Source organism: Heterodontus francisci, chromosome 34, assembly GCF_036365525.1.
Source record: "Heterodontus francisci isolate sHetFra1 chromosome 34, sHetFra1.hap1, whole genome shotgun sequence".
NCBI lineage: Eukaryota > Metazoa > Chordata > Chondrichthyes > Heterodontiformes > Heterodontidae > Heterodontus > Heterodontus francisci.
The window spans coordinates 27,556,004-27,570,084 of NC_090404.1; the positions used below are offsets into that span (position 1 = coordinate 27,556,004).

At 43.6% G+C, this 14,081-nt stretch overlaps 2 protein-coding genes across 2 annotated transcripts in view; one reads left to right on the forward strand and one right to left on the reverse strand.

Moving 5' to 3' along the window:
• LOC137348767 (zinc finger protein 850-like) overlaps window positions 1-14,081 on the reverse strand; it is a 546,053-nt gene that overhangs the window by 286,267 nt on the left and 245,705 nt on the right. The gene's annotated exons all lie outside the window — the stretch shown is intronic.
• On the forward strand, window positions 1,958-5,506 carry LOC137348436 (probable G-protein coupled receptor 139). Its single transcript, XM_068013747.1, has 2 exons — window positions 1,958-2,027; window positions 4,596-5,506. Exons 1-2 carry the CDS (start codon window positions 1,958-1,960, stop codon window positions 5,504-5,506), a joined length of 981 nt encoding a protein of 326 aa, XP_067869848.1.

The following is a 14,081-nucleotide window of genomic DNA, read 5'->3' on the forward strand; positions in this document are numbered from 1 at the left end:
CGAGCCATCTCCCGCGGGCGCTTTGAAGTTGCGGCCGGGGGGGCCGTTCGTGGATGTTTTGGGTGTTCGGGGCACCTTTTCACAGGACTTCTCTCGGGTCCCGCAGCTCCTTCTTCACCTCAATGGACTTACCGCATGCCGTGGCTGCAGACACTCTGGACTGTGAAGACAGCAGGATCGGAGATTAAAGTATCGGCAGCTGTTCTCGTCAGTTTCATCCGGATCAATTTCATTGAGAAAACAAAGAGCAGGTGTGGCTGGGGGAGGGCAGTGGGCCCAGGTAACATACACTAAACTAACTGTTAACTTTTAGATAGGGCTAAAATGAACTGATTTAAAGAGCCAGGGGAATTTAAACAGTTTAAGAGGGCAGATTGGGGGAGAAAACCCCCAATATTGTGCAATACCTGCTGAATATTTAGAGCATTTTATGATGTTTTACAGACTAAATATAACCTAGCTGACCTGGACTATCTCACTTTGGCAACAAGTATGTTGAGCTGGACCTGCATATACTGAATGTAACCGTGTGAATAGGATCATCTTAACTCAGAATGTGAGCATGTGCAACTGGACCTGTGCAGACTGAATGTTACCACACTGAACTGAACCTGTTTACGGTGAAAGTAACCACTTGATGCCAGACTTGTGGACACTGAATGTAATTGTGCTGAACTGGACCAGACCACGCAGAATGTTACCACACTGTACTAAGCTGGGCTTGTCAACACCGAAAGTAAATTTCTGATGGATTCTGATGAAAGGTTACAGACTTGAAACGTGAACTCTGAGTCGATATCCAAAGATGCTGCCAGAACTAATGTGCATTTCCAGCTCTTCCTGTTTTTAATGTAAATTTACGGAACTGTTTCCTTCCACCATAATTATAAGTGCACTGACCTGGGCATGTCCACACTGATTTTAATCTGCTGAACCATATTTGTCCACACTGAAATTAACTGCGCCTAACTCGACATTTCCACACTGAATATAACCACCATGCCCTGGACCTGGGTCTGTCTGTCTGTTCTCCACATAAGAGTGCTGAATTGGACCTTCACACTACGTTTAACCATACTGAAGTGAACCGATCTCGGACTGTAAGCAACCTTTCTGGAAAGAACCTGTCCATAGTGAACGTTACCACGCTGAGCTGAACCTGTACACACAGAACGTAAATACGCTAAAGTGGACCAGTTTACTCTGAAATTAAACATGCTGAACAGGACCTGTTCACACTGAATACAATGACGCTGAGCTAGACATATTTAGCCCGAATATAACTGTGATGAACTGGACCTATTTAACCTGAACTGCGCCTGCTCACGTTGAATATAATGGTAATAATCCCTGGACAAGTCCAGACTGAAGACAATCGTGAAGAACTGGGTTTGTGCACACCGAATGTAACCGTGGATAATCATACCTGTCCACGCTGGATACACAATAAGTTGTATTAAAGTGAGTGAGCAGTCTCAGAGAGATTTGTAACCATGTTTTATGTGACCCGTGACCACATGGCCTGAGCAATGATCAAAGGTGAGAACTTGGTTGTGTTTTGCTTTAGGCCCAGAATATCACTGGTCAGTTATACCTTGTACTAAGACAACTTAACTTAACATAGAGGGGTTTAAATTCGATAATTCCTCGTGTACAATGCTCACTTTCACCATTTCAACCACCTATTTCGCTTTTCGTTATCTGTTATGAAGAAATGTAACTGTGATCATTCAGCACTGCCTGGGTGTTTCACTTCAGAGCCGTGTTCGATCACTTGTAAAACATTTCATTCAACAAAACATAAACATGAGCATGACATCAGCTTCACTAATGTGTTTGTTTCACTTAGTGTAATTAATGTAAAGGAGCAAGCCATCTAATTATTTCCCTGGAGTCTGACATAGGGATAAATGTGAAAATCTTCCAGTGCACAGTGCGTTCAAAGATTCTGATAGAAATGCACGGATCACCAAAAGGTCTGGTGTTTGCCATTTACTATCCTGTCCTTGCAGCTATCGGGGTTCCAGGTAAAGCATTGCAGTGAGTTATTAATTATGGGAATCATTGTTCAGTTATATAAATGCTCCCATTTATGTGTTGTGTTTCTCCAGGATGTGAATATTCTTTCTGTCAGTTAATGGCATTATTTCTCATCTTTATGTAATATTCTTCCCCATTAAATGTGGTAATTAATTCCCTTTAACAGCATAATTTCTCCCCTTTAACAGGATAATTTATTCCCTTTAGTGAACAGCTTTCCCCTTTTAACTGATATCATTTCTCCCCTTTTAGAGAATCCTCTTTCCACTTTCATGATATTAATTATCCATTTTAACGATAAGCTCTTCCTTTTACAGACATAGTTTCTCATCATTAGTTATGCAATTTCTGCCCTTTAACAGTATAATTTCTCCACATCACTGGCACAGCACCTTAACATTACCAGCATAATTTCTCCTCTCTATAATACTATATTCTGTTGACCGGTAGAATTCCATCCCTTTAATTATATATTTTTTCTCACTTACCACTAACATCTCACGAATTAAATGTAGTTCCATTGTGTTATTGACACTGAGAATATGGATGAATTATGACACTGTGACCAAAATATAAATTTATTTCCATTTGGTTATTGGCACTGTTACTGGGGGTGAATTATCATACTGCTATCATGGTGTAAAGGTAGCTGTATAGTGTTAATGTCACTGCTGCTGCGGGTGAAGTATCACAGTTATTAACATTGTTATTGTGGGTGAATTGTCACACTGTTATCACGGTGTAAATGTAGTTCTATTGTGCTATTGACACTGTTACTGTGGGTGAATTATCACACCGTTATCATGGTGTAAATGTAATTGTATTGTGTTGTTGGTGCTGTTACTTTGAGAATTATCACACTGTTGTATCGGTTTAAATACAGCTCCATTGTGTAATAGACGTTGTTACAGTGGGTGGCTTGTCACATGTTATCACAGTGCTAATGTAGATGTACTGTGTTTTTGACACTGTTACCATGGTGTAAATGTAGTTCCATCATGTTAAAGACACACTTCTTCTTAGGCAATCCCTCCGGAATGAGGATGACATTCTTCCACTCCAGAGTTGCGGGTCCTTAGGTCACTGAATCGTCCAGTTCCAGATCTGCACACTCTGCCACAGATAGGGCAGTTAGTGTTTAATGAGGATGAATGGGATGCTCTTATTTCGAAATGCTTCTTCCACTGTTTGCGCTGGGTCACTGCCTGGGCATGTCGCCGTTGTTCGAACTGGATGACACCTTCGTGGATGCTTCTTCTCCCTTTTGAGCGGTCTCAGGCAAGAGATTCCCATGAATCAGTGGCGATGTCACATTTTTTCAGGGAGGCTTTAAGGACATCCTTGTAGCGGTTCTTCTGTCCTCCTGGTAGCCTCTTGCCATGACAGAGCTCGGAGCAGAAAGTTAGTTTTGGGAGTCTTGTGTCAGACATGCGGACAATGTGGCCTATCCAACGTAACTGATTAACCATGGCCGGTGTCTGGATACTGGGGCTGTTGGGCTGAGAGAGGACACTGATATTAGAGCACCTGGAGTGTCAAACACTCTTTTCCACAGACAACAGAAGGCTGGGCTAGTACACTGGAGGCGATGCTAAGTTTCATCATCGATGGCTGCCCTTTCTGAGAGAGGGCTCCCAAGGCATGAGAAGTGATTCATATTGTCCATTGTTTCGCCGTGGATCTTCAAAGATGGGAGGAAATATTGTACTGTGGGATCAGACTGGTAAAGGACTTTTGTCTTCCAGGTATTTAGCTTAAGGCCCATTCTTTCAAACACCTCAGTGAATGTATCGATGAGGGTTTGAAGCTGAGTGTGTGCATACCGCAAACATCATCAGCATACAGGAGTTCTATGATAGAGGTAATGGTGACCTTGGTTCTAACTGGAGGCAACTTGGTTAAATCATTTCCTGCTCATCATATACAGTAGATCTACTCAGGCAGGGAGCTTCATAGAGATGAGGTGGAGTGTTGTGGTGAGGAAGATGGAAAAGAGCGTTGCTGCATTTCCACAGCCTTGCTTGACCCTGTCACTGTCACTGTGCTGAATTATCAGACTGTTATCACACTGTAAATTGTGTTCCTGTCACATTACTGTAGGTGAATTACCACACTCTTATCACGGTTTAAATATAGTTCTATTGTGTTATAGGCTACTCTTAGAAGAAGAGCTCAGAGTTATCATTGCGTCCTCTCACTTATTGTTAGCTGTTGTGTTATTTATCTCTTGAATATTTTCTGTACCTTTTTGCTGATGTATTACATTTCGGTCGTATTTGATGTTGCCGTGTTGGTTTCAACGTGTTTTAATGCCTTATTGTTCTGCATTAGTATTCATTGTATTATTTTACATTCTGATGACATTAGTCTGTTATATTCCTAATCTGAATGTTTGATTTAAACACAGAAACAAGTGCTTGTAGCTTAAGCAACGGTTTTCAACTCAGGATCATGTGCCAAAGCGACTCTTTTTAGACAGAATCCTGTAAAACGGATGATTTCGTTGGGGCACGTGTGCACTCTTCATTTTCTTTCTCTCTCTCTCTCTGTTACAGCTAATTTGGCAGTGATTGTGATCCTGTCCCGAGGAAGATGTGGTCTCTCCAGATGTATCACTTACTATCTGATTTCCATGGCTGTAATGGATCTCCTACTTATTATCACTGCTGTGATATTAAACCGGATTGCTGCTATTTATTTCCCATTCACTTTCTTGTCCATCACACCATTATGCAGCCTCCGTAATGCCCTCATCTATGCGATGATAGACGGTTCTGCCTGGTTAACGGTCACTTTCACTTTTGATCGATTTGTGGCCATTTGCAGCCAGAAGCTGAAAATAAAATATTGCACCAAGAAAACGGCAACGCGGGTTATCGGAACAGTGTCTACGCTGAGCTTTCTAAAAAATATCTGCTTGTATTTTACTTATGAACCTTTGTACATAATTAGCAATGTACCCTGGTTCTGCGGCATAAAATTAATATATTATGTGTCACCTGCATGGGCCGCATTTGACTGGATTCTTGTTAGTTTAACCCCTTGTCTCCCATTCATTTTGATTTTACTGCTCAATGCTCTGACTGTCAGACACATTCTAGTGGCCAGTAGAGCTCGCAGGAGACTCCGGGCCCACAGCAATGGAGAAAATAGGAGCGACCCAGAAATGGAGAAGCGGAGAAAGTCCATTATTTTACTCTTTGCCATCTCGGGCAGTTTCATCCTCTTGTATTTACTGTATTTTATAACGATCCTCTATGTCCGAATTGCGAATGTCACTTATTATTCCGGTTCCAATTTTAGTGAATCAACATTTCTTCTGGAGGAAAATGGATATATGCTTCAGTTTTTGAGTTCCTGCATCAACCCATTTATTTATGCAGGAACCCAGAGAAAATTCACGCAGGAGTTAAAAAATGGGGTGAAATATCCATTGAATCTAATTGTTAAATTAGTTAAATCATGAAAACAGTAAAATCCACCTTGAAGTGCACATTATATCCTATCCTTTCCTCTTCTTGTCCATGTCACACATGGCCTCCCCTCCCAGAATCATAGTCAGCCGCTTGGGGATCCTTACTCACTCTGTGTATTTAAGAATGTATAAGGAATGTTGCATCAGCGCACAATTCAGTGCTGTCGTCTATTCTCAGTTCGTTTCCCTTTCTCTTCCCTGTGCTGACTGGTACATTCCCATCGGTCCCGAGGGCTCCGGAGTATGGCTACATTCATATGGGAGACTGAGTCTCTGACCTCTGATCTGTTATTTGGATAGTAAGCTCAACTGTTTAATGAAAGCACCTCAATATTCCTGCTGGGAATGGTCTGGATCTTGAAGGCAGGATCTACACTGTTGTAGGGACACATAATGTCCTCGCACATTGTTCTCCGCTCACTAGGCACCATCCCACAGCCACATTCCTGTGTTCATAAACATAGGAACAGAGGGATTGTTGGAGGAAAAAGAGAAAAGACCATCTAGTTCACCCAATCTTTCCATTGCCCATTTAAGATGACATCCCAGTGTCATCAAATATTATATAATTAATCTAACAAAGTTATGTCTTTTTGAAGGGGTTCAAATAATAAACAACCAAATCATGAAATACTTACTTATCAAATTTAATGAGAATGTTATCATCACCATCGACTATACACTTTATTTCTCTCCTGATATCCGCATGATGAAACAATAATGGAGCTGTTGACTGATCATAGCAATCAATCTCTCAATATTTAGAAAACAGAGCCAGACATGAAGCAAGAAAAATCCCAGTACTGGAGACCTGGGGGAATTAAGGGTGCGAAATTCATTGCAATGATGGAACAGAGGTCAAGCATTGCTTTGGTAGGTGTTGATACACCACCAGCTGCTTCCTGCGTGGTTTAACTAATGTTCTATTAGTAAAGAGCAGCATGTGATGGTGTGGATGGAGGGTGCCCCCTGCGTTTTCTGGAAGGCTGTGAATCAACGCTACTCTGATGTCACACAACTCAACCACTGATGTTATGCCAAGATTCCAAATTTGCACTATGCAGATCCAAGCAACATATCGATACACTACGCTACACACAACAGGTACAAGGATGAAGATTGTGCCCAGCACAAGCTTTCCTTAACAGGATTGGCACCCTAATTGCAGGCAATATGATTTTGAAGAATGTCTGATATTGCAAAGTAACTGCAGGTAGTCTGGAACGTTTTAGGCGCGCTTTCTGAATCCTCACAGGAAGGGCAGTGGATTTGGTGACCTGTCCACACAAAGGCTGGAGTGGGTATGAGGCAGCGTTTGCAGTGCCTCCAGATCTGCAGCATGACAAGTGAGACGGAGAAGAGGTTGCCATGCACTCTGCCACCTTGGAGCCAGACTTCTCAGTGCTCCAAGGCAGGAGGCTGACTGACATGTCAGCCAATGCAGTCAATATCTCGGTGTGCAGTCAGCACTCTCCTATATGCCGCCTCAACCTGATCCTCACCTGAGTGCTCTGCTGCAGAACAGACCTGTGACTTGCTCTCTGGGACTCATCGTCTACCACTGGCCTGGCTGTAACCCTCACGTGCCAGATGTATCAACACGTGCAGATTCCATCTTTATGCTCACTTTCAATTTGCTGTGCTGTTATCTGAACGGATGGCTGCCTCTGTAAGATCATATGAAGACCCTCTTCATTGGCGCTGCGTTGTTATTCTACCCATACCCCCTCCCAACCTCTCTCTCATCCTCCTTGTGCTGCTGCGCCCAGACAGGCGACAGTTCCTGGGCGTCTGAAAGCAGGATATCAGAAGGGGTACCGTGGAATGAGGGAAGCAGAGTGTGGTGACAAACAAGAGGTCTATGGTTTCACCATCTGCAACTTGCAAATGTTGCCAGATAGCAGAATGGTGGTGAACTGGGATTTGGAAGAGCATAAGGCAGGAACATCTTCATTGTTCCCAGAAACGCTGCATCCCTCGAGCTCTGTTGCTACTGGTCCCATGATGCTGAGTGTCCACTTCCCCATAGGGCTCTGGAAATGCAAGTGTCCTTGACCCGACCGGCTATGTTCTGCTACATTATATTATGTGCCCCCAAGAAAGGGACAAATGTCAGTGATGTTGCAGCACCATGTTTGGTGATGCTCCTGCCATTGCTGAATACCCGGGAGGCCTGGGGGTTGGTTTGGAGGCAGAGAGATGGGGGTACACATCTGGCAGCATTGGGCTGTGGTCGAGTATTCCGATATTAGGTGTGAGTCCTGAGTGCCAGATAGTGCTGCTGGGTGAGCAATAGGGCTGTGGTGCGTTGAGCAGTGGGAGAGTTCCATTGTGTGTGGGTAGGAACTGTCATGTGAAGATGTCTTCATTAATATTATCAACCCTTGTGCGATCATTGGACTTCTTGTGACACTGCTGCCAGGTCCTTGGGACCTGACACTGGGCATTAACCTCCCTAGCCACCTGCTCTCACTCCTTTCTCAGGTTGTTCTGTGAGGTCTCCTGTCCCACCGTGGATTCATGGTTAATATTCTTTTGCCCAGCCCCACCACTAATGCTTCCTGCACCGTTTCTGTCAACTTGTAACCTTCTCTCTGCCCCGGTATTCTCTTTTCTATAATTTGAATATAATATTCAGTACAATTTCTCTTTTAGAGGGGCAACCTGCCTTTAAGAAGATCAGGCTGGTTGCATGACGTGGTATTTTCACAACGCTGTTCATTCACCTGCTGAGCACAGAGACTGCCAACAGCGCCAAGAAAAACACAACAGCGCAGGAACTGTTCTCCATACGCTATAATTATGCACATGATGTAGGTGCTGAAACTTTGCATACTTCCCAACTTGATCAAAGCCAGCATGGGCTGGTTGCAAATTGGGACACTGCACCCACAAATTAGGGTGCGTGTGTTTGTAGCCCATATGTTCAACGTCACCTGTTCATCCCAAGCACTCTGCAATGACAACATGTCATAACTGAAATTAATGACATATGGTAACCAAAATGGTATTCTATGATTGACCGCTACCCCTGCCCCTTTTCCCTTTCCTATCTTTCCTCAACGCCTTGTATCAGCAATATTTAACACCCGGTCCTGCCCTTCTTTGAGGCAGGTCTCTGTTATAGCCACAATATCATATTACCACGTGGCAATCTTCGCCTGTAACTTACCAATCTTATTAACCACTTTTCGTGAATTCACATACATGCACATTTAGTCTTAGATTTAGACTTTACTTCTTGCTTCCTTACTCTGTCCCCACCAATTAAAACACCGAATAACTTACTATTCCCTACTTTATTGCTATCTATCTCTACCAGCACACTGCGCACCTTGATATTCCTCTCTTGATATTTCATCCTAGTTCCCACACCCCTGCCAAGTTAGTTTAAACCTTCCCAAATAGCAGTAGCAAATCGCCTACAAGGAAATTGGTCCTGGCTCTGTTTACGTGCAATCCATCCAGTCTGTACTGGTCCCATCTCCCCCAGAGCTGGTCTCAATGTCTTAAGAATCTAAATCCCTCCGTTCTACACCATCTCTACAGCCACACATTCATTTGCTTTATCGTCCTATTTCTTTACTCACTTATGCGTGGTACTGGGAGTAAGCCAAAGATTGCTACTTTTGAGGTCCTGCTTGTTAATTTTCTACCTAGCTCACGAAACTCTTTCTGCAAGACCGCATCCCTCTTCCTACCTTTATCATTGGTAGCAATATGGACCACGACTGCTGGCTGTTCACCCTGCCCCTCAGGGTGCTCTGCAGCTGTTCAATGACATCCTTGATTCTGGCCCTAGGGAGGCAACACACCAGCCCAGATTCACATCTGCGGCCACAGAAAGGGCTGTCTGCTCCCCTAACTATAGAATCTCCTATCACGATCGCTCTTCCAGTCTTCCATGTGCCCAGTAGAGCTGAACCTCCCGTGGTGCCATGGTCTTGGCTCTGGCTGCACTCCCAAGATAAATCATCACTTTCCTCAGTCTACCAAACTAAATACCTATTGGTGAATGAGATGCACTCAGGGGTCTCCTGCACTACCTGCATGCTTCTTCATGACTGTCTGGTAGTCACCCATTCCCTCTCTCCCTACATATTCTTCAGCTGTGAGGTGGCCACATCTATACATGTGCTATCCACTGCTGCACAGTGTCGCCAGCTGATGCTCAAGTTCTGAAGCCCAGAGCTAAAGCTACTGCAACAGACGACTTTTCCTGCACATATGGCTACCAAGGTACAAGAGGCATCCTGGATTTCGCACATAGTACAGGATGTGCACTTCAGAATTTGGAACAACCCTGCCATTCCACTAGCTATTAAATTATAAACCTTGGTATAAAAAACAACAACAAATAACCCTGTTACTACTAAGGTATACCACGATTTGAACCCATCTTAATTCTGTGTCACTTTGTTTCATGAATGTAAATGTTTTGTTTCTTTTGGTAAACTCATATCATAATTTTCAGAGTTACTGTAGCACGCATGTCTTCCAAGTACATCAAGGTGTGGTCACCAAGGAAGGGTCTCTTTGTTGGTGGAAACATAATGCCATTAATAATGCCAGTAATCATATAATGCACTGTAAATTGTCAACAACCCTATATCATTAATTCATTAAATGCTTACTTTAAATTCAAACAATATGTGGCATATTTCATTTTGTGTTCACAATAGTGGGCATGACCTGCCATATTCACTGTAAATGAGGAGGGGGTAGAGCAATTGGAAAGGATAAAAATACAGCGATAGGTTGGGAGTGCTCAGAGGAGAAAAGTCAGCTACTCCGAAGGTGATGTATCCAAAATTCTTGAGTGGTGGTGTTGGAAGTGCTAGTAAGGGTGGAAATAGCATAGGCTCTGGCAAGTTTTTTTCAAGATTCCTTTTTAATACACGAAAGGTCACAGAGTTCTGGTGATTTACAGCATGGAAGGAAGCCATTTGGCCCATCCAATCCATGCTAGTTCTCGGCGGAGCAGTCCAGACAGTCTCTCTTCCCGTTTGATCCCCAAAGCCCTGTAAGTTTGCTTCTCCTAAGCACCCGCCCAATTTCTTTCGAAATCATTGATTGTCTCTGCTTACACCATGCTCGTTCTAAGACATTACCACTCACTGTGCTAAAAAAAACTTTCTCATATTTCCCCTGCATTTCTTGTCCACAGCCTTCAATCTGTGTCCCCTGGTCCTTGTACTATCAGTTTATGGGAACAGTTTTTCCGTGCCTAACTTGCCTTAGCTTGACATAATCTTGCATACCTCTGTCACGTCTCTGCTCAGTCTCCCTTGCTCCAGGGAAAACAATCCTAGATTTTCCAACATAATCTTCTAACTGAAATCCTCCATCCCTGGAACCATTCTGGTAAACCTCCTCTGCACCCTCTCAATGACCCTCACATGTTTCCGAAACTGTGGTGATCAGAATTGGAAGCAGTACTCCAATTGGGGCCTAACCATAGTTTTATAAAGGTTCAGCACAACTTCCCTGCTTTTGTAATATATACCTCTTTTATGAAGCACAAGATCCTAAATGCTTCTCTAGCCACTCTCTCAATATGTCCTGCTACCGTCAAAGTTCGATGCACATGCACCCACAGGTATCTCTGTTCTTGCACACTCTTGAGCACTTCAACATTAAGTATATACTGCCTCACGCTATCCCTTCTGTCAACATGCGTTACCTCACACTTCTATGTATTAAATTCCATCTGCCACTTGTCTGCTCATTCTGCTCGACTATCCACATCCTGTTACAGGCAGTTCGCATCATCCTCACTGGTTTCCATGCGTCCATGGTATCATCAGCAAAGTTTGAAATTCTACTCTGTAGTCCAAGATCCAAATCATTTATATATCACAAAAAAAACAGTGCTCCTAGGACGGACCCTTGGGGAACACTATTGTCTATTATCCTCCAATCTGAAAAGCAACCATTTACGATGACTCGCTGGTTTCTGTCGTCAAGCCATTTTTCTTTATCCAATTGGACATTGACCTATTCCCTGAGCCTTATTTTTGTCAACTCACCATTTACGTGGCACATTGTCAAGGATTTACTTAAAATCCTTATCGGTAACATCCACAACATTCCCTTTATCAACCTTCTCTGTTAATTCATTAAAATAAAATCAATTGGATTAGTCAAGCATGATCTGCCTTAATTAACTCAAACCTCTCCAAGTGCCTATTGATTTTTTACGTGATTATAGTTTCTAAAACATTACACACTACTGTTCCAGAAGACTAACGGATTAAAAATGTTACACTGCTGTTCAAATAAAAGGGGAGAAGAATAAACTCAGCAACACATACAGAATCACAGTGGGGTTAGTTTTCATTTTTCCAGCGCCTGGATCAACAATGAACAGGCTCTTTTTCACCCCCAGAATGCAGTTTCTTGTGTTTACCAAAAGTAAATAGGGGCAGGGAAGCTGGCTCTGTATGTGTCGAGTCCACTGGCGGACCAGGCTGCTGAGTCACCCGCACCTCTAGGGAAATTTATGGGAAAAATAGAGAGGGACCAAATTGTAGCTGCTAATTATGATTTCAGCTCTGCCTGCATTTGTACTGCTGACTGTTTGGGAAAGTGTCCTTGTTTCCAGTTCTCCACAGTTGTAATTTAATGGTCTCCTGCAAATGGATTCTGACTCAGTGAAGTTCACAAAATTTGAACAGATCCGGAGTCAGCACCTTCAGGGGAGGAGAGAGAGAGGGACCAGTGAGTGAAGAACTGAACTCAGCCAGAGGCAGTAACTTCGGGGAAGGAGAGAGTGGAGAGCCAGCGAGTAAGGAACTGAACATAATGTGAGTCAACACATTCGGGGAGGAGAGGGAGGGGAAACAGTACGTGTAGGACGGAACCAAACCAGATTCAGGTGAGGAGAGAGAGAGGAGAATCATTGAGTGAGGAATGGAACCCAGACAGAGTCAGTACCTTCAGGGTAGGAGAGAGAGGAGACCCATTGAGTGTAGAACTGGGCCCAATGCAGAGTCAACACCTTCAGGGGGAGAGAGTGAGGGGAACCAGTGAGTGTAAAACTGAACCCAGTCACAGTCATCACCTTCAGGGGAGGAGAGAGAGACGAAAGAGTAAACATAGAACTGAACCCACTAATAGTCAGAACCTTCATGGCAGGAGGTTGGACGAGCACCAGTGAGTGCAGTACAGAACCAAGCCAGAGTCTGCACATTCAGGGAAGGAGAGAGATGGGGGAAATAGTGAGTGAGCAACCAAGTCAGAGTCTGCACCTTCAGTGGAAAAGAGAGAGGAGAACCAGTGAACGCAGTAAAGAACTCAACCAGAGTCAGCATCTCCATGGGAGGAGAGGGGGGAGCCAGTAAGTGTAGAAGTGAACCCAGCCAGAGTCAGCACCTTCAGGAGGGGAGCGAAATGGGAACTAGTGATTGTAGAACTGGACCCAGCCATTAGCTCTTTGTAAACGCTAATCAGTTCAGGGAAAGGACAGAGTTTATCAGTTATTTTTCACAATATAAACTTAAATCATAATGAGGAGCAGAAGAGATTAGATTACAATGTGTGATGTTTGTACCTATAATTGTGAAACTATAATAAATAACAAAACTAAAGGTAGGCATGGTAGTTTAGGGATAATGTGAACATTACTGAAAAAGGTGACTGCTGGGAACCAGGGAATGTGTTATTGTAAATCACAGATCAGAGAAATTCCAGCTGTCTTTTCCTCACTTCCTGCCAAAACCCAGCAGAGAAGACAAAGAAGACTCAAGTGCCAGAGTTGGATCACTACAGTGTCTACAAGGTCAGGGGATTTTCCAATGACATACTTTATTCAAAAAATTTATACAAGTACATTACATAACCTACTTACTTAATTTCCGGGAGAGCAGTGGAGAGGAGCGGACCTGCGGGAAGAACATGGAGTGGGGAACCGAAAATACAGCCCGGGGATTGTGACCTATAAAACTTACCTTCTGGGAGAGGAGCAGAGAGGAGCATACCTTTAGGGGGAATACAGAGCAGGGAGTAGTTAAATACAGCCCAAGGATCGCAGCATACAACACTTACCTTCTGGGAGAGGACCGGACCTGCAGGAAGAACAGGGAGTGGGGAGCCGATAAATACAGCCCGATGATCGCGGCCGAGAGCACTTACCCTGTGGGAGAACAGAGGAGAGGAGACCTGGCCCGTCGGAGTTGAAAAAAACAAGTGAAAAGTGACATCACAGGAAAGCTGTAAGGTTTCCAACTGCTGTTGGAGAGTGTCAGTAAATAGCTGGTGTTGGTACATTGCTGTTAGGCTGTATGTGCAAATAGCTGGGTAAAAGCGTCTCAACAACTGACAGACTATAAAAGAGTAAAATATTAAGTATTAATAATAAGCAACAAGTGAGTACCTGTGTAACAGCCCTGACAACCAATTTTATCTGCAGCACCTGTGGAAGAGTCTGTCACTCTAGAATTGGCCTTTATAGCCACTCCAGGTGCTGCTCCACAAACCACTGACCACCTCCATGCGCGGAGCCATTGTCTCTCGAGACAAGGAGGCCGAAGAAAAAGTCGACCTGGTGAGTATTATTATTATTTTG

Bases quoted from the DNA above. Each gene is read 5' to 3' on its own strand.
- LOC137348436 (XM_068013747.1), top strand. From the start codon at position 1,958: ATGCACGGATCACCAAAAGGTCTGGTGTTTGCCATTTACTATCCTGTC. The intron at 2,028-4,595 runs GTAAAGCATTGC...TCTCTGTTACAG, and splicing joins TGCAGCTATCGGGGTTCCAG to CTAATTTGGCAGTGATTGTG.